General features: G+C 37.2%; 1 protein-coding gene across 1 annotated transcript in view; it reads right to left on the reverse strand.

Annotated features, from left to right (window-relative positions):
* trio (trio Rho guanine nucleotide exchange factor) overlaps positions 1-21,979 on the reverse strand; it is a 409,269-nt gene that overhangs the window by 373,710 nt on the left and 13,580 nt on the right. Inside the window, exons 8-19 of the mRNA XM_080274536.1 lie at positions 19,882-19,989; positions 19,063-19,146; positions 18,170-18,301; positions 14,309-14,404; positions 10,574-10,606; positions 8,277-8,519; positions 7,288-7,410; positions 5,603-5,794; positions 4,531-4,718; positions 3,509-3,689; positions 2,651-2,812; positions 88-378 (exon numbers count right to left, since the gene is read on the reverse strand). Coding sequence (XP_080130662.1) covers positions 88-378; positions 2,651-2,812; positions 3,509-3,689; positions 4,531-4,718; positions 5,603-5,794; positions 7,288-7,410; positions 8,277-8,519; positions 10,574-10,606; positions 14,309-14,404; positions 18,170-18,301; positions 19,063-19,146; positions 19,882-19,989 — 1,833 coding nt within the window. The remainder of the gene's footprint in view (positions 1-87; positions 379-2,650; positions 2,813-3,508; positions 3,690-4,530; positions 4,719-5,602; positions 5,795-7,287; positions 7,411-8,276; positions 8,520-10,573; positions 10,607-14,308; positions 14,405-18,169; positions 18,302-19,062; positions 19,147-19,881; positions 19,990-21,979) is intronic.

The raw sequence follows: 21,979 nt of genomic DNA on the forward strand, positions 1-21,979 counted from the left end.
CTGCAGTCCACTGCATTATATTCATATGAGCCTGGAACCATAAAACTAAGAAGCTGCATCATCATAAAGCATCATGTCATCACAAACCTGGAACTGCTGATGGTCATGTGAGAGGGCGTTGGACTCGGCCAGAGAGCTGGGGATGGTGAAGCTGCCTGCTAACATGGCCTCACCATTACGTATCCAGCTGATCACTTGGTTGGCCTCGTGTTCAAACTGGAGGAGGTGGATACGCTGCTCCAGCTTTACACGCCGCATGTCTATCAGCACCTCCACATCTTCATGACGTTCATGTAAACACTCCAGCAACATCGACACTTTACCGATACCATCACTCTCACGGTCTGCATGGATCTGGATGCCAGAGGTCTCCAGCAGCTGTTTGAAAAGGGAAATGGGTCTGGGGTTGGTAAGATAAACAATAAATATAAACCTAAAAATATGAGAAGGAACAATGCTTTAGGTATGTTTTGCACAGGACGGATGAATGGTGTCCTACCGACCTGCTGAAGAAAGACGGACAGGAGTTATAAGTAACTTTAAATAAAATTTAATCTGTAGTAAACACATACATACAACTTGTGTTACAAAAACAACCTGTGCTACAAAAACATGAGATGATTCAAGAAGTACGAAATCTGCATTCTAGTGTCTCAATTATTACCAATAACAAACACTGCCATAATCCATGGACACTTATAAAAGCACCTACTCAATGGAGAAACTTCTCTCCCATCACACCCCTCAGTGTCTCAACCATTCTCTAACAAACTAAGCCAGCAGCTAACTTACGCATGCAGGGCACTGTCATATCAGTTGTACTCAATCACAAACATACACTGACCTAGAGATGTGACTACCAAACCTACATTTCCATATTCATGAGAGAGATCTTACTAATTTTGCACTAACTCAAACAAATCTTTCCTCTATTCGTTTTCATCATCACCATCATCTCCGAACACCTTGCTTTCCCCTGGGAACCCCTAGACAGGGGATGGCTGTGACACAAGCAACTCCACATTGCTTCATCCTCACACACCTTTCTCACTCTCTCTGTTTTGTCATCTTAATTATACACCCCTTCCACTCTAAGCAAGCTTTGTGACTTTCTTTGAGGTGGGTCCTGGTCAACTAAAGGTTTGATTACATTCCAGTTATACAGTGCTATATTTTTCCATCATAAGCACATTTTGCTGCTATATTTGTAGGAAGCCCTGGCAAAGCCTAGGTGTGAGTACTGGAAGTTCTGATTATTGTAAATTATGGGAAGTGGTAAATAAACCTCACAGGGAGCAACAGAGCTTTAACAGGCAAAATTTTTTAAATTTACAGAGTGTTTACTACAAAACAGGAATGTAAAAAAATGGCCACTTATAATGAAAGCTATGTGTACCTTCTTAATGTTGCTTTAGTCAGAAGTAGGAAATAAAAAATTACATGTACTGACAGAAAGCTACAGAATTGGTACCACAATCTAGGTGCCTTCATTTCAATGATTAATTTTTATTTCATTACTGCTATTGACATATGACTTTGCTCAGCTTAAGAAACATTTTTCAAACTAGAGAGATTAAATAGAGCCTTCATTAACCCCATACTAACAACAGGCATTGTTTAAGTAGAATACATATTGTCTGGAGGTAAAATGAAACCAAAAAGACGTTGCATCAAACTCAAGAACTACACGTGATTACACTCATACACCTGGTGTCTGCTTTCATCCATCATTATCATGATCATCATCATCATCACCACACATTTTTTTTCCCCACCTATGGATGGGGTGAGGACTCAACAACAAGAACAAAGAAATTACAAATTTGAGAGAAGTATCAGTGGTATATTCATTGAAATTGCCTATACAATAATTCATATCACTCAAGCTCCAGATTCCATGGCTCCATATCACAAGCCTGATTGTCTGCATGTGAATTCCATCCTCATTAATTGCAGTATTCTCACCACATTATAATTCTATTTCCCTATCATAAATGGGATGGCTATAATCCAGATAACATCATCCTAGCAAATTTCCCAATTAATAAATGGAGTAAGGAAGATCCCAAGCAGGATAGAGAAGACAAAAAACTGCAAGAACTACCGGGTGTCAAAACTACCAAGTGAAATGGGCCATACATCTATTCATCCATCATTCAAGTCTTCATTCTTCCCTTAAAATCATAAATAAAGAGTTTTCATTTTGTCAGCTGATTTATTCAACTTAGAGAGAAAATCTCATCAGGAAGGGGCTGGAAATGATCAGCTCTAACCTGTTCATTACCATGAAAATTTTGTGTCCTACTCTCCCTATGAGCCTTCAGGACAATCTAATTCAATCCAGAGAAAACCTCATGAGGTGTAAACAGTAACTTGTATGTATTTAAATCTACAACAGTCTACCACAACAACAAAAAAAAGGGGGGTACAGTCTAGGATAAAAATTTGCCTATTATTCCAATGTGTCTACTCCACACTTCGTTCATGTCCCTAACTTCAATCTCTGATGCATCATATGAAAGAGGATCACACCAATCATATTTCAGTTTAAGAATAATAGCCAGCAAAGGGATGTGAAAGGTAGAGGAGCTGATGTTACAAGTAAACTTTTGTCCCTCAGAGTAGAGATAAAATTTAACTGGATTCCAACCTGAAGCAGGTCCTGTCCACTCTGCATGACCTGGTAGGCAGCATTGTTGATGTGTGAGGCAGAGTCATTGTGGAGGGCCAGCATTTGTTCCGCCTCACCAATGTCACGTCCCACCTCCCCTCCAGGCAGCTCTTCTGCCCATAGGTCTAGTTGCCTCAGAACCTATAGCAAGAAGGGAGAAAGTGAGAGAAAGAGAGAGAGAAAAAAAAAAAAGTAAGAAAGGTCAGAAAAGCTGGAAAAAAAATACAGTACAGTACTCAGATATTTTTATGACAGATAAGTAGGCTCTATGAAGTCTAAAACACTGAAATACAGAACTCATGCACTTCTCCCGTGTTTTTCCACCTACCTAAATCATTCACTCAAGTAAGGAGGGAAAATTATTTTCCTGTGAGATACAACAGACATTATGAGGTGTTTTGAGAAGAACTGCAACATACAGAAGCATCTGGTTTTTTAGCCTGCCCCTCCCAGACTACCTGGCCACCTCATGCTCATATAAATGGTCTTTGATGAATGTTAAAAAGCTACAGATTTTTTTTGGCATAACAAAAGATATTTAACTTTAGAACACTATAACCATTAAATTATGGAACATATTGACTAAAAAACTGATACACATATCTGTATACTTCACCACATTCTCAAGAGGCAATATGCCTAAACAGTCAATCAGAGAAGCTTAAAAAACAATTTTTTTTTTTTTTTACAGATGGGAAGGCAAATTCCCTTAAGCCACAGTTCTCAAGCTGATGAACTACCAAATGAAATGGGTCACAAATCCGTTGGCTCATTATTCAACCTTACATATTATTTTTCTATATCAACACATCTTCCCTGAAATTCTCTTGCCCTCACCTCGACAGCCTCCCGCTGGAATAGCCTCAACTGCAACAAGAGGTCCAGGCGTAGTTTACGGGCAGTCCATAGACTCTCAAGGGCCTCCTGCTTTTTGTGTAGTCTCTCCAGAGCCTCCTCCACACCCTCCACTGAGTCCTGCTCACCCTCACCACTCCCACCTCCGGCCACAGTGGCAGACCTGTGTGGGAAGCAGTTGTCAGACAAAATGCGGAGAGGTGAAATATTCATTAACCCCTTAAGCAAGATTATTTATTTTCTATTTTATTCCTGCTACTTCCAGATGGTTTTATTCAGTTTAGGTGATAATTTTCACACTGGAGAGACTAGATACAGCCTTCTTAAACCATCATCTATTACAGAGCTCTACTAAACTGAAAAAAGCTGTCTAGTAATCACAAGAAAAACTACAAAAAGATATCACACGACTGATGGAATTATAGTAAGTGGATGACAAACCCTTTTACATACATATCTTTTTTTCTTTATTGTTCAAATCATTTGATCATTTTATTCAATTTTTATAGGAAAGAGATTAATGGAAAAAGTTTCTAAAACCTTCATTAAGGAAAGTCTACCCAAAGCCAAATAAAACTGTCTAAAAGTAGCCAGAATAAAATATGGAAAACAATAAATGTAAGAAACCAACTAATCTACTCCCTAATCACAATACCCATTAGGACCTTACAGGAGTCCATGACCAAAAGAATAATTAGTCCCTTCTGCACATTACTTTTTTTTTGCTCATGCTAATTCATTTTATTCAGGTAAACAGCTGCCTTATAAGCATAAATGATTAACAATATGGACAGGTGTGCAGATAAATAACAAAACATATGAAAACACCGAGACAGCAAGACAGTCACCTGGACAAATCTGAACAGACTGAAAGAGATGTGAAGTACGGGAGAGGGAGGATAAAATAAATCAAGAGAATAATGAATAATTGCAGTGAATGTCATGTGAAAAGAATGATGATGTAAAGAACAAATGAAAAAGAAAAATAACCACTAGTTCCTAACCTGAGTTCATTGAGGAGCTGTTCCCCCTCATGTGTGGTTGAGACACAAGCATTAAGGGTAGAATCCCGCTGGTTGGTTGTCTGGTTCAACAGTCGTTCTGCCGCTTCAACTGAGTCAGCAGTCTCATCCAGTCGGTTCTCGGCACTCACCTCAAGCTCCCCCGCCAGTTCATCCAGCCATGACAACAGCTGTGGAGGTAGGATCTGATTATTAAATTCTTACATTTTATTAATTAGATTCTTCTTCTACTTCTCTTTCTTCTTCTTTTAATATGCAAGGTTATCTAGAGTATAGGCTAGTCATTTCCTTTAAACTCCTATAATCTGATTCCATATTTTACATTTCATTCTTGCACTTCCAGGTGATTTTTGTCACCTTAAGATGGACTTTTCAATCAGGAGAGGTTAGATATTGCATTCATCAAACTGATTATAACTGGTCTCTTCTAGGTTGAATAAAAATTAAGAACTGTACTGAGGTACCTGCGACTAATGGAGAGATACACTGAAGAAAAAATAAGACGTGGTGGTGTGTGCTGATCTTAGATCTAAAAGTATTACTAGCGAGATGGCACAATACATAACATGATAAAGGAATGCTATTAGGTGAACCCATCTGGCCCAGGTTGTATGGAGAACAGATATAAAGCCGAAAACAATGATGATTGATGAGTTGAAGACTCTAATTATTTTGAATTATGGCAGCAGAGACAGGGCCTCACAAAATAAAATTTGGAAAATGGAACTGGCTCTGTACATTATATTTTCAAAGATGAAGGGAAAAATTGCTAGGTCACTTTAGATCTTCAGACTGGATACCATCAAACCATTTATTCACCTAAGGGAAGCATCTTAAAAAATGCTGCTTATACACAGTGTGCTAAGTTCAAACTTACAACAGACAGTATGTGTACATACATTACACAAAACACAAAGAACATGGTGTTTAACTTGCAAGACTTGACTCCAAAATTATAAATACATTAAGGACTTTCTGCAACTTAATTATTATGCATTGTTAAAACCTGTCATGTATTTCTAGTTCAACAACCAATAATACATGCTGTGCTCACCTCTTTCTCATGTGTATAGAAGAGTACTGCCAAGTTAAGCAATCTCTGCCTCTGCTGGACCCTGGACGCAAATGACTCAATGTGTGAGCCCAGCCGGCGCGCCACGCTGTATATCTCATCAGGGTTGCATTCCCCCGTGTGAGCCAGCTCCTCCGCCGCTTGTAGTAGCTTCTCTGCATTGGTGTATGTGTTCTGAGGATAGACAAAAAACAGAATGATATTTAGAGGGATATGATGTACATCTACAAAGAAAAATACCCCCAAAATATGTGAACATGATTTGCCTGTGAGGTGGAACCAATATTTCACAGGCTTGAATGGTGTGTAAATAAAAGTCAAGTCCATCACTCTGAAAATGCTGCAGTCGTGATAGTTCTCCCTCTCTCATATGTTTTCTTTCTTTGTTCTACATCCTACATCATCCATAATTAGGTGATGGGGAAAAAAAAAAAAAAAGAAAAAAGGTAAAGATGATGATGTACCCATTTTGCATCAATAATGTCATCACTTCTGGTAACCTACAACTGGGAGGAAATTCTAACAATAAAGGACTCAATTAGCTTTGTTATGAACCTACTTTATCCATCCCTGTTCTACCGATTCCTCTGGTCTTTTCATCTCATATGTATGAAACATATGTTTTATCAAATATTATTAACTGCTTTCCATTCCCTTATTTCTACAATGATTACAAATTTGCTACCCACAACAATATATTTCGACTACTTCTTTTATGTAGTACTTTTATATTTTGGCCACTTTATGATGCTTTTTGAGGTTATTATGTTTATGCTACTTAGTAAACGCTAGCCCTATGCAAACAGTGAAGTAAAGCTGTTGAAAATTTTGCACAATCTGAAGGATATTATGTTTCATTCATCCAAGTCTAACAATTTCACATAGAACATTTACAAACACAAATGTAATTTCACGGGGACATGATTGAGGCACATGAAAACACTGCATTGTCATATAATTAACAGTGCACACTACTTATGCTTCTTTTCTGCTTGACAAACTGTATTTCACATCTTGCGGTCATCAAAAGCTAGTCACAAACATGTTATCTACACCTTTTGCTCTTCTGATTATGCTCTTACAAAAATAAAACAGCCTAACTCTAGATCTCCCACCCTATACAATTGTGGATAATAGGACACTGATGATAAAGTTATCTAAATAGTAACACCACACTACACAGCATACCTGACTTAACATGTATATGATGGTGGGTCAAGACTGTACTAAAGGGACACCTGAATATTGTAAGTCGTAAAATAACAGGGATACCAGATTTTAATAATGGGACACAAGAATACTGTCTTTTAATAATGGGATACCAGAATACCGAAAATCTCTGTCTAATGAGACACTGGAACTCCATTAGACACATGAATAATGACAGTCTTTGAATAATGGGACACCAGAATACTGAAAGTCTTAGCAAAACTTTAAAAGCTTTTGAATGTTGGAATGCAAAAATATTGAAAGTTTTGAATGACTGCATACCAGAATAACGAAATGTCATGAATAACAGAACACCAGAACACTGTATGGCTTTGAATGATAGGATACCATAATAATGTACAGCAAAGCTTTTAATAAGGAGACATGATTGTAAGACTGAATGACTGAACATCAAAGTACTGGAAGTGTGCAGACAAAAACATATCATTTCTTCCTACCTGAGCCACATTCTGAAAATGTTGATGACTCTTCTGGTACAGTCTGGCCTTGGCCAGGTTGCGGCCCACACCGGGGTTCTTGTGTAGGAACACTTCACCGTGGGTCTGCAGCCAGTCCAGCACCTGATGCAAGACAAACAGGTCACTCATGTTTTGCCTTAAAATAAATATTTCTTTATGCCTTAAAAAGCTTGCTAAACTCTTCTGTTCTTTCCTTCCTGCAGCTTCCTAATCCTTCCTTTGCTCTCTTGCATAATCTTTGTTCTATGTATTTCAGATCTCTCTCTCAGTTCCCTATAGTCTTCATAACACTCTATTCATTCTTCTATATTTGTTCTCTCTACCTTATTCTTCCAGACTCACCTCCGTCTCTATTACTCTACATTTTATCCATCTCTTACTTCTTTTTAGCTCTCTTTTATTTTTCTGGATTCTCCTCATTACACTTTCAATTTCTTGAATTGCTGCAAGCTCTTTCCTTTATTGCTTAACATCAATATCATCCATCTTTTTAACTTTTTACATTCTCAATGCACTTTCTAACTTTTTTATTTACTTTGTCACCTCTTTTAGACATTCTCCCCATTCCTCTTCTACTCTACTACTTATCACCACCATTTTCAAGAGCTTCCCTTTCCACTTCTTTTCACTGCTGCTAAGCTTGCACCACCTCATCAGCTTCATATCCTCCTGCAAGCCAAAGTGCTGGATTTTCTATATATCTTCTCATTTTATTTTTCCAACAGTTCAGTTCATTTTAACTAGGCAGAGATTTTTGTTCCTTTTGCTGCTTATTTATCATTGCTAAGTGGTACAATAAGACAATAAAACAACTCAGGATGCTTTCCACTGAACTTCTTTATAGCTAGGATCATATTCTAGTCTGAATCCCTTGCCACAGCTTAATAATGAACGGTGAGAGATGGTTATTTTATGCCTACGTGCAGAGGGCAGTGCATAATTTTCAATGCACGTTTCCACCACCTCACCTGCTTCACATCCTCCTGAAACAGTCGGAGTGCAAGTCTCTGGTGCAGCTTCAACTTCTTATCTGACCACCTCTGCTCAACGGCTCGGTGGTGGGCTAAAATTTCATGTATGACGGCCAATACGTGACTGGCGCCTTCGGAGTAATCTGCCGCTGGGTTGCCACTGCCGCCTGTCCCCCCAACCCCACCCCGCTGAGGACCCCCGCTGCCCCCTCGGTACACAACCTTACCGTCTGGAGTTACCTGTAGGGCAACAATTAGGAGAGAATAGGTTAGGTTAAATTTTAGTAAGCAAAGACTATGCATGGATTGGCCTGGGTTATACTGGGCTGGCCTGGACTGGGCTGGAGTGGACTGGACTGGACTGGGTTGGGTTGAGTTGGGTTGGGGTGGACTAGGATGGACTTGGGCAGGCTGGGGTGGGCTGTGTTGGATAAAGTTAAGTTAGGCTAGGTTAGGTAGAGTCAAGTCAGCTGAAGCTGGGTTGAGCTGGGTTATGATAGGTTATGTAAGTTATGGCAGAATTTAGGTGAACTTTAATTTTGTAATATACAGGATCAGACAATGTGTACTAATAAATGGAAGGATAGTACAGTACTGACGGAATGTCTCGGATTAGATTATGTAAAAATGTGATTACTGGTAAAGAATCAGGGTTACATTGCTTAGGACTGTAATTTAGAATAAAACTGCAATTCATGACAGGACACAAATATACATACAAACAGATGAACCATACCTGCTGGAAAGTTAAGATTAAGCCAACAATCTCAGGATGGGTATATTGTTAGATCTGGTGTGTGGATAATTCAAAATGACTGAACTTCACCTGTACAACAAACAGTGACTTTAAGGGAAAGAAATTAAGCTGGTTAAGACAGAGAACATTAAGGTCATAGGTTTGGCTACAGAGTTGTATTAGTAATTACAGATACTTCACTAGGTGCTGGGCATCACACATAACAGCTTACAATGTAATAACTTAAACTGTGGGTAACGTTTATTCTGACAGTAAACAGAACTTGGGAGAGGAGGGGGGAGGGGGGTTACCAAGCATTAGGCTATGATAAGATTTAACTTTTAAACATCTAGTACGCATATCTGCTAGATCTAAGTTATAATAAGAATCATATGGACAAAAAACTGCAAAAAATTAAACTTTGACTTCTCTACAAATTCTGGTAAGGGAAGACATCATAATTTTTCATGATGGGATACTATGCACTTTGTGTAATGAATAAGTAAAATTTGTTGTTCCTCTGTTTGAAGTAAGACTGAGGCTAAGATATAGGCTACAAGCTCATTCAAAACCTCCACTTTATCTAGGCATATTATTAAAAGGTTATTTAGTCCTTCAACTTCTCTAAAGAATTTCACTTTTATATATAGAAGGTAAATTACTTAATATCACTCAGGTTTTTCCATGGCCCTAATGAGTAAATGAAAACTGCATTGCAAATAGTCCTCTGTATATGCCAGGGATGTTTTCCAAATTCATATATTAGATGCTGTAGATTGGAGGATGTGGTAGTAGTAGTAGTTGCAACCCCAAGCTCATTCATGTGAACCCAGTGGACTGCAGGCTGAAGTTACCCCTCCAGCAGTTCATCCAGTTATATCAGTGCTACCACTTGAAGGCACCCCTCTCGAGAATCTCAAGAACTGGCAAATCAGCTTATAGATAAACAATATGTGACAATATTTCCTTAATTCAATAAGAAATTAACAGCAAAAAAAGAGAATAAATAAAAGCACCATATAAAGAGGACTTGCTGTACTGTTCTATAACAAAAACAAATAACACAATAGCAGTTACCATGACAATGACAAGGTTCCTCAAACATACTACACAAGGTCTTGTGGTATGTACAAATGGGGATAAAAGTTCACCTACTATTCCGTTGCCTTTATACCACCTTTCGGGCAAATTCATCACCTTCCTTCCTGATACATCAAATCAAAGACATTCACATTTGGGCAGAGAAACATAAAAAACTTCTCTCTGATTTAGAATATTAGCCAGTGTGGGAAAGGTGAAAAGTTGAAGAGGATGCATCATATCAAGGAGAATCATCTAAGGGCAAGAAAACATACAAATCTCTCTCAATTAAGGGAATATTAGCCAGTGGAAAAAAGTGAAAAGCAAAGAACAGTGAAACATACCAAGCCTCTCTCAATATATGAGTACAGTATTAGCCAAAAGGGGAAGGTGAGAATCAGGGAAGGTGAAATATTAGGTGAACTTTTGTCTCTAGCTCAAAAGGAACACACAACATGCAGCACCAACACACACTTACAGAGTAGGCTGATGGCTTGCCCCGAGGTTTCTTCTTCACAGCCGAAAAAAAGGAAAAAAAGAAACACATGAGCAAAAGTACTTTCGCCCATGAAACACAGCAGTGACTGATAAAAATGCACTGCACAAAATAATAAGAAAATGGTAAAATATTGTAAACTGCCATCATCAAAGAACTGCAGCATATTGCCTTATTGAAGCTGAGGCAGGCTGCAAAAATACTGGACTCTCAACACCTTCAGTCCTATGACATATTTTTTCATCTATCTTGCTAACATCAGGTGATTTCAGTCAGCTTAAGGCAGACCTCTAATGGTGGAAGATTAATGAAGGCTATATCTAACTCTTTCAGTCTGAGGTCTGAATAAAATCATCCAGCGATAGCAAAATAGAAAAAAATTACATTATCGGATTGAAGGTGTTAACTCCTTCAATACCGTGACGTATTTCCTATTTTCTTCTTACCACCTCCTGATAATTATATTTAACCAATGGAGAGGGAACTGCTTGAGCAGGGGCTATTGGAAAATGTTTCTAACTCTTCATAACAAAAAGACCTTTGAAAGTTGACCAAAACAGTGTAGTGGTAGCAAGAGTAAACAAACAGTAAGAACTGGATTCATGGGATTTAACCGCTTCAATACAGTGGCATACCTAGTTTAGTTTATTTTTGCTACCTCTAGTGATATTACTGCTTTATAACTTTGGAAAAGTCCTATACTGAGGAGGTTAATGAGCAATATATCTAACCCCTTTAGTTCAAAGAGTCTCTCCTAAGCTAAACGAAATCACATGAAGGTAGCAAGAATAAAATACAATACAATTATATATTCTAAAATTTATTCTTGCTACCTCCAGAAGATATCATTTAGCCTAGGAAGGGTCTCTCACACTGAAGAGGCTCATAAACGGTAAGCAGTACGAGTCATAGCCCCTACAGTACAAAAAGCCTCTCCTACACAAATCAAAATTATCCAAAGGCAGTGAGAATAAAATTTAAAAATAACTCATCGGACAGAAGGAGCTCAACAACAAATACAACTTCAATTTAGACTGCCATGCAGACTTGTGACATGTTTCACCTACAACATAAAAAATCTCAAATTGCAGCATATTATTTTGCAGCTCATAAGAAACATTAGGCCAAATCCAAAATGCAGACGTAAATAATCCAATCAAGACAAATTACAAGCACATTATCACCTGTCACAACTTTGCCTTAAAACTCTCTGCTTATGCAAGTACATAAACAAATACTGTAAATAAATAAATGGTTTTACTTCATTCAGGCTCTTTTATAGAACACTGGAAAAATATTGTGGTAGAGGCATATAATGTAACAACCTCCACATTCCAACAGCAAAGTGGGAGAGAGGATTTTACAAGACCCGGTTGTTAGATGAGAAGAGATAAGCACAACAAGTAAATCAACTACTGTACATTACTACATACGAAATCGGATCTAGTGAAATACATACAACATCAACTTTCACAATACTGCTTTAACTTGATATGTAAACAATTACCGTACTAATAAAGTTCACTGATGCCATATGTGTGAAACTGATATGTTTCATCATCATCATCATCTAATCCTGTGTTGCCCCATGATAAGTGTAGAAGACCGGGGCTAGGCAAGTTGGTCCTGACATTTAAGATGAGACTGCCCAGACTCACTCATCCCTGAGTGGCATTACATGAGCAATAAAGCCCTACCATCCCCTGAATATAAACCTGCATCGGCTCATTCTGATTAGAACGCCTTAATTAACCACTAAACCACCAGGCTCCATAATCTGGTTATTCATACAAAATAAAATAATGCCTGATTATCCAGATATCTATTACCCAAAAAGATAATCCATGAAGTTCACTGAACACTAAGTTTTGGGTAATATGACCACTTTATGCTATTTTTTTTTACTTTTCAAACTTATTAATACATTCTCATCTTTTTAAATGTAGTAAATGAATCTTCCACAAACAAATTGTCACATATGTGCAGGAGCCTAAAAATGGCACAATGAATTAATTTGCTTTTATACCCTTCAAATTATTCAGAAGTATCAATTATGTATACATACATAATTTACTATTAAAATGTTTGATTCCAAAAAATATCAAACATAACTGCAACTGCTTACCCAATACTCAGGTTAAATCCACAGACAGTTTAATATGGGCTAAATAAATGAATAATATATTCTGGTATTCTTTTAACCCTGTCAATTTTGATGATATTATTTTTATTCTTTCTACTGTTAAATCATTTTGTTTAGTTTAGAAGAGACTTACTGAACTGGCAGGCTCAATCTGTTCTCTTCTTAGCCTCATCACTTCAAGGAGTCTTTCCTTAAGCTGAATAAAATCATCACTGTAGTAAGAATAAAATGTGTGACCATTGTACTAAAAGGCGCCGCAATTTCCTGAGTCATGAGTCCAATAGGGTTTATTTGGATACTTCTGAGTTGTTGGTTCAGTAAATAAAAGTCTATTTGGGTAATTCAAAATCCTAGTCGTAAAATCTAATAACAACTTTAAATCTTGTTAATATTTTTGTGAAGTTATACTAAAATTTACACTGTGCAGAGAACATTAATTTATTTGAAGTAATGAACATCGGATTAATCAGCTTCTCAACCAGTTTTGTGAGTAATATCCTCTCCCTCATTTGCCATCAGTACCCTTAAAATCTCTCATCCAGTCCCTCGCCAACTACAGTACCATGCTGCCTTCTTCCCATCATTCCCACTCCTCATGCAAGATGCCACCTTTCCCATCAAATCATCAAGGTATAATTACTGGACACCTTTTTCTATAATTAATACCATCAATCCATCCATCACCTACTCCTATGTCGCCCCATGAGGAGCACAGAAACCCAGGGCTAATTAATACATATGCACTTACTGCCTGTCTCTATACCCAAAGGTAATTATCATCTTGCAAATATCATCCCTCAGTTCTTCTTCCTCTACACACATATTCCTACTATCATTTCCTTTCCTCTGCAGTTTCTCTCCTACCTCTATTCAAATCCCTATGACCCTCATTCCTCGGTATTTCCTGCCTTTTGCATTTTATGACTCTATCCCTATCAATATAATCTGTTTCCTTCCCAACCATTCTTCCGCATTCATTTCTTCCTTGGTACTACAGTACAGTACATTGATTTTTAAGTTACTTCCCAAGAACAAATCTGCCCTTCTTCACAGTTAATTAATTTGTTACATTTAATGACTTTGTAAAGAACAATGGTTATTCTTCTTCAGCCATATTCTGATGTTTCTTTTCTCTCTCTGATTATGACTGCACTGCTGAATGTATTTAATATTCTATTAAAAATACATGAAAACATTCCATTCTACTAACATCGATCATTAAATTTACTTTCCACTCTATCTTTCACCTCTCACCTACTGTATTCATATTTTTATCTAATTTCACAAACCATCTCACTCTACCTGTAACCTCATTTGCACCCACTTTTAAGTCCTAGTCTAACCCCTACACCCACTATCTACTCCTAGTCTAACCTCTGCATCCACTTTCAAGACCCTGTCTAATGTGCTAACTCTCCTCTGCTGCTGCACTGAGCATACTGTATAAATATTACATAATAACTATCAGACATATTATTTTTCTCTCTCTCTTTCTAGTTTTCTTTACTCCTTCACAGTTGCTCCTAGATTTTCTCCAATAACAAACCCAGTCGTTCCTGTTTCATGTGTCTTACGTGTTTGTTGCGTTGCTGTCCGTCTCGCCGCAGCTGGCTACAGATCTGAACCAGGTGGTCCAGCTGGTACAGGAGCTTCTTGCTGGTACTGTGAACCTGTGTGAACCCATTACCATTAGTTCAACCACAACTACCACACCCACACCTGCCACAATTACCATAATCACCAAGTACTAATGAATCCACAATTATCCCCTTGCACCACAACCACCACAGTCATAACCACAGTATAAAAAATACCCTTGTCCAGTACCTTCATAATTACAAAAGTATTTGTGGCTCTTCATCCTGTGTCCAATAGAGCTGTGAGTTTCCTATCATTATTACTAGTTTCATACTGTATCATTTCAAATTAACATCTGCAATGAGAAATTACTATTTTGATTAGACATCACATTAGGCATAGGCTGGTTACTTAGCCTTACATATTTGGATTAAAACAGCCAAACCTTAGGCCTATACACCTCTAAAATGGTAATATATGATGATGCTCTTATTTTTTCCTGAAATTTCTTACACAGTATTGCAATGTTTTTAGATGTACAGAACCTTCACCTACCAATAAATACATTAGTTAACGTGGCATTACAATTACCACTCATCTATCTATCTATCTATCTATGATAGAAAACCACTCAATCACAGTTATGTATTCTGTGCACCTGCATCAGAAGGATCTACATAATTCCACCAAAGAATGTTCTGACATTTTTTGACAGAAAAAGATAGAACCAAGGTCCAACAGTCTGCAAAATCTGTCCTTTCCAAATAAACGGAACAAAGAAGGCTAAATTCAAGATCTGTTCATTTTGAGATGCCTGGACAGCTTTATGCCTAACTATTTGGATTCACACTTGTTTATGGTAGTTGTAATATTCCTAAGTATAAGACAGATTTCCATAGCTTCTTATGTCACCATATATTTCAGAAACGATAAATGGGTGGCTACCATCAACAGTGGGAGGTACTACCATAAGAGTGAAATGTTTGCTCTTAGGCAGAAAACATTCAGCCACAAGTACAGATGCCTAGTGATCCTTCTTCTGTGTGACTGTATACAGAGTCAAAGTCCAAGCCGAGACTTTCACATTGTTACATCTTATGCAACTCAGATTCTTTTTTTCCAATGGCTGTAAGTAACTGTTGGGAAGTAATTAGCTGACTCTGGCACTTGGTTTAGTTTCTATTCCATAGAAAACAACAGCTCTACCATGGCAAACCCCAATACGGGGATTCCTTGAGAGGAAACACAGCATCATTTTCACATTAGGCTAGATAATTAAAACTTAACATAACTACAACTTATTTCATGTACAGTCAACAACATATACGTTTCACAAGATGAAAAGCCACAAATTGTAACATTCCAGATCAGCAGAGTACAATTCTTAATAATATCTTTACTGAAATGAATAATTCAGGAAATACATATACTGTATACAAGATTCCCTGAGAAATTTTCTGATGCAAAAGGTTCATGCTAGAAAGAACATACTTTACCCAAACCCTGCCACCGCACCACCCCAACACCACTCACCAATCATGCTGTCATAGCTTCACCACTCATAGCAAGTAAAACAAAGAGAATATCAGAGATGCAAGTACACTCAGGGATCCCTGGAATCTTGAAAAATTACAATAGATGTTAAATCTTATGATCTACCAGTAACTACGATCATATGAGCTGCAACAGCAAACATGTTACCACTCCATTGCCAACATTACTTAATGATCAAGTGAATGCAATTGCTAGCATTACTGTTTGCATTTACCATGAGTACCAAAAAGGTAGGTGATTTAGATTTCATATAAGAAGAAAATGTGGAACAAGTAACTGCCATACCTTATTAATTATTTAGCATTATCATCAACAACCCAATGGTATTTTCTACTCTAACTCGGGACATAAATCTCGGGAGCAAGGAAATCAAAGGTAGTACACCCATTCCCCACATACATAATGGGATCTATGATGATGCTTTCACTACAGTACAAAAGCTGTGTCAGTCCCACTGTTACCATTATACATGGACGGAGTTTTTAGCTCATTATTTACGATCTTTTTTATTGCATTTTATAAAGCACAGAGAATATATGGGTAGTAATCTTTCTATCTCCAAGGATTACTCATTGTCAAAGCCTGATATGGACACAAACATGAATAACCAAATTTTTACTTGGAAAAGCACACAACTCTGAAAGCACTGCCTTATCTTGAGCTTGGAAAAAATAACAACTGAATAAATGACAAAGTTAACATACTGCACAAAGAACTTCAGTCAAAATACAGTATACGGAGTCAATAACATGTCTGCTGTTTCCTTCCTCCCATGACATCATTCACTGGTGACCCATAAACATTTTTCTCCACCCCACCATGCTCCCTTATGCACAAGAATGTCTGGCTTCCTACTGGGAATGAGTTGGCTGCAGCATGAATTTTTCTGACTAGACTGTTGAGCCCATTTAGTAAAGCTTGGTACGACGTATGCAGCTGGAAATCAAAGCAATCATCAGGTATGGCTAATAAAGTACATTCAGAGACAAAAGTTCACTCAGTTTTCCACTGCCTGCATCACACTTTGGGTAAATTCGTCACTTTTCTAAATGACATTATATAAAAGAACATAATATATGTGAAGGGAAATAAGACAAACTTCTCTCAGATTAGAAATATCAGCCAGCAGAGTAAACTGAGAAGTAAAAGTGGTGAAACATTAGGTGAACTTTTATCCTCATCTGCTCAATCAGTCCTCACTTAATGTCTACATCTGCGAGGGCAAAATGTACCTTTATGCAAACCAGCTTTAAGTGGGAAAAGCTTCCAGTTCATGACTGAGGGGTTAAAAAATATGTAAGTAAAACAGGGCTAAAAAAAAAAAAAATCAAAAACTTAATCAAACAGCTTTAAAGTGAAACAACTTTAAATGAAGACTGCCTGTATTAGGAATGCTGCATAATGAAAAATATACCACTCACATTAGTATACAGTTTACAATCACTCATCACCATCATCATCCTTGTAATACAGTGTTCAAGGATCTAAAAAGTGGATATGACACAAGAACAGGAAAAACAAAAACACAAAAGCAGAAGCTATAAACAATTAATACCCTCTGCAAAGGTCCAGTCAACCATTCAATCAGCAAGTCTTCCAAATTTCCAACCCCACCTTACATCCTCGTATAGCTTCGTCATTACATCACACGCACAACACCTGTAAAGTTAAGGGAGGGGTACATCCCTTATCACATGCTTCCCGTTACACAGTTCATCTATTCAATTTCTTTTTTTTCATTCTTTCTTCTTCTTATTTTTTTTTTTTACTCATCTGCTTCCTCAGTGTCAACCTTCACTTTCTCACATAATCATTTTCTATACAAATTCATTATTGTGGCCTTTATACCTCATATCCCTTTTCTATGTGACCCCATCCTTCACAAATCTCTTATATTTCATCCAATCTAATCTACATGCCCCACAATACATCTAAAACAGAATAATTTTCACTGCAATCACTACTGACAAATTTCTGCTACACCGATGCCTCACACCCATATGGTTATGTGGACAACAATGCTCCCTGATGCTGTACTCCTGCAGCATCTGTTATCAAGATCCCACTTCATATCAAGGCCTTTATTGCATATGCTGCTTTTCTTCATTACATTACTCACACTTCCTCTTCATACTTCCTAGCACTGCAGCAATGTTCTTTTACAATTTTATGAATTCAAATGCTGTTCTTCATTTAATGGTCTAGTGGCAGCAGGAATAACATCATTACATGAAAGAAGGAAGGTTATCACTCTTCCCAGACCTGCAACTAAACTCCTATTTATCCCACTTCCCATTACATACCTCTGTGTAAGCCTGGCACATGGTCTCATATAATGTCTGGTGATGGTGGATGGAAGACTCGAGTGTGAGGATGTCTGGAGGTAGACTGGACACCTTGCAGTCCTCTACCCATGTTGGAACACTCTCAATATACTGCGGGAAGATACAACACACTGTTTAATTTCCATCCTCATCAATATCATCATCCTAGCCTTATTTCCAGTAAAAAATTATCTGAAGAGGCCAATTTCCAAATCAGATTTTAAAACACATCTCATTACTGTACTATCCAACTTGCTTCCATCTGAACAGCAGGTTACCACTACAGTAAATGACAAATTCAAGTACATTTAAAGGTAAGATAATGTTAATATCCTCTGCTAAAACTTCAGCAACTGAATAAGCATACAGTTAGTTCTGATAGCATGGGACAGTGGTTTCACAGGTCCCTCATACTTCCAGAGACTGAAATATTTTGTGATAAAACTAATATACACAAAATATGAAGCAAATAGTGTGCATTTAGAGCACTCTGTTTATCATCGTTCTTTATGATGTTATTGTGATGGCACCTACTCTTAAAAAAGATCTTGCTGGTCAACCACGCAGTCAAAAGTATACTATTAATTTTAAGATGGGAAGCTAAATATTTTCAGTCAGAGATGAAATATAAAAACATTAGTTAACCCTTCAAGAGTGGTAAACTTCTGTGAGCTGAATAAAATCACTCACCATATGCCAGAGTACTGTATATTAATATCAAATTGCTTGAACTCAGTCAGAATTTGAATCACAATAGCTTTTAATAATTTTGATGAACCAGGTTTCCCATGAGCACAGTACAGTCATTTGATGTTCAGCTGAATAAAATGTGAAGAAGGTATGTCACAGTCAAAGGGTTAAGCACATCTCACCTGCTCTGCTTTCTGATGGAACATGACTGACAGCGCTAATACTGAGGATCTCTCGTCCAGGCCTGCTGCAAACTCTTTCCATACCTGAAGAGAAGTGATCGGATGTACAATGAACCACGATTAACAATCCCTCTTACTTCTACCACACTTCATATACATTATATGTATATGTTCCATCTTTGCTTAATCCTGCAGACTGAGTCAGGCTGAAAAGGCTGTACCTTCTCAGTAAAAACAAAATCCATATGTGGATACCACTTTCACATCTGAACAATTTAAGGCACTGCAATACCAAGTACACAAAAGAGTTCATACAGGCTTACAAATATACCCTATTATCAGCCTGTTGTTTCCCCTCTACTAAATAAAATTATTTGGCAGTTGCCAGTTTAATTCCTTCAATGTGGTGGTCTTTTTATTAGTTCATTCATGCCATGTGCACATTATGATATTTAGTTAAGATGCACTCCATATAATGGAGCAGGTTAATGAAGGCTACATCAAATCCCATAATTTAAAATGTCTATCCTAACCTATATCAAAGCATCAGGAGATATCAGGAATGAAGTGAAAACAAGGTGCCTGGATTGAAGGGGTTCAAATTAACAATGGACATACAAAATCTCAAATCTAATGACTGGCACATCCATTCAAAACTTCCATCTTAGTGAATAAGTCATATACAGTATTCAAAACTTCAAATTTAATGGAGCATACATTCAAATTTTCAACCTTGAAGAATGAGACACACATCCAAAATTTCTGAGTAAATGAAAGAGGCAACTTCAAAATTTCAAACCTACTTATTAAGGTACTAACCTGGTCGAGTTTTGAGGCCACATTTCCTATGTGTTGCGCAGCGTAGTGTCCACTCTCCATCAGACGTGACGCTCGGCCCAATATCCGGTTAATGTTCATGTACACTTTCTGTTGGGGAGGAACAAATATGGCCTAAATATCTACAATACTGACCTAAATATCATCATCATCATCATGTTCTTTTTCCCACTCATATATGACCTGAGGGAGGTTCACCAAAAAATATTGATATGAAAATTCACAACCCATATTTAAATATTCTTGGGAAAAAATGCAGTAGGACACTAAGAAACTAAGATGTTTTTGGATTAACAGTTGAAAGAATTGAGACTTCACAACTTTACATGATTCTCCCATTTTGTGGTCTCGCCATATCAAGATACCATAAGCAAAATACAGGTCATCCCCCATTTACAAAACAGTTGACTTGTAAATTTTTGCACTTAAGAATTGGTATTTTCAGTAAACTATTCAATAAATTACACTGAATTACATGAGATATTCAACACTTTATTATAAAACAGGCTTTGTGTTAATGATTTTTCCCAGCTGTAGCCTAATGTAAGTGTTCTAGGCACATTTAAAAGGCTTGGTAGGCTTGGCTACTCTATGATGTTTGGTTGGTTAGGTGTAATGAATGCATTTTCAACTTACGAAAAAAATCGACTCCCGAAATTTCTCGGAAAGTAACCCGTTTGTAAGTGGGGGACGACCTGTATATACAGTACTTACCAAAACTGCTTAACTTATTATAAGTATCATTTGCTCTAATAATTCTGCCACAATCCATGATAATGAATGACACAAATAAGTTAATTTGCCAGTGTATCCAGTCCATCCATCTTTACATGGCAAATATTTTTTTTTTACCCATTTCAGCATGTTTCCCATAACTCAACAGCAGAAAATGACAATACAGTATTATGGCTCTACACTACACCCTTTCCACAATGCTTTTATTTGTAACCAACACCATATTCCATTCTCAATCTTCTGTTATAGCTTGGCATTCACAGTGGAGAAGGTAAGTTTTGGCCATGCAAGAGTGGATACCATATGCTGTACTTAGTTTTAATTCTGTGTGTGAGATTACGTTTGAGTGGTTTGCCCCATCTGTCACACACACAAAATCGAGCTGGAAACCAATAGTTATATGCATCATTTCGCCTACCCAATCTTTCCACCCGGCAATTAGTGTACAGTGAAATAATAATATCCAATTGGTTTTAACTGTATTTCAGTATGGCTTAATGTTCAGATTTTAAAAAGTAACAAGCTAAAAAAAAAAGTTAACAAACAAAAAATAAACAATAGGATGCATAAGCCTCCAACTAGTAACTGAATCTTTATATTCTATAAAACAAAGTGAAGAACGTTTTGAATACACAGTTAAACAAATAAAGCAAATAGTAAAGCAGACTGAATGATTATACAAGATGTACTGAAAATATTAATAAAAGGTCTATGTACTGTACTCCACACTGAGGGGAATTAACAGGAAAACATGAGAGCAGTAATGGTAACAGACTATGAGAAACGCAAGAGAAACAACGATACAAAGTTTTACTACTGTATATAGCGAAGATAATGAATCTTTCCCTTTTGACCTTAACTCTGATACATCAAATCTATTAAATACATTAAACTCTGGAGTATATAAATCACAGAATGAACACCAAACCAAATTACGAGAGTAATTCAATACCAAATCACACTACAGTATTTCAACTTCAGTGAGTTGACACCACTTGGTACGGTAAAGCATTACCCAAATGAGAAAATTTACTTTATACTGTATATGAATGAAGTACACTGTTTTATTAACCCTTTGAATGCTAGAGGCTTCCAACAAATGAATATAATTATCTAGGTTCAGCCAGGATTGATTACTGGCAGCTTATATATCTAGGCCTCTAACAATGAAAAGGTTATTAACCCACTACACAATCATTACTGAAGTAAAAGATATCAGATCTTTACATTTCAGTCTAATAAAACATTGCTATATGCTATAATGAAACTGGATGATTAGATCACTAAATTATTCCAAATACAGGATCTTCCATGCATATGTGGGCCAAGGTTAAGTGTATAAACT

The sequence above is a fragment of the Coenobita brevimanus genome, chromosome 58 (genome assembly GCF_032717465.1).
Source record: "Coenobita brevimanus isolate Jiangsu-jjx chromosome 58, ASM3271746v2, whole genome shotgun sequence".
NCBI lineage: Eukaryota > Metazoa > Arthropoda > Malacostraca > Decapoda > Coenobitidae > Coenobita > Coenobita brevimanus.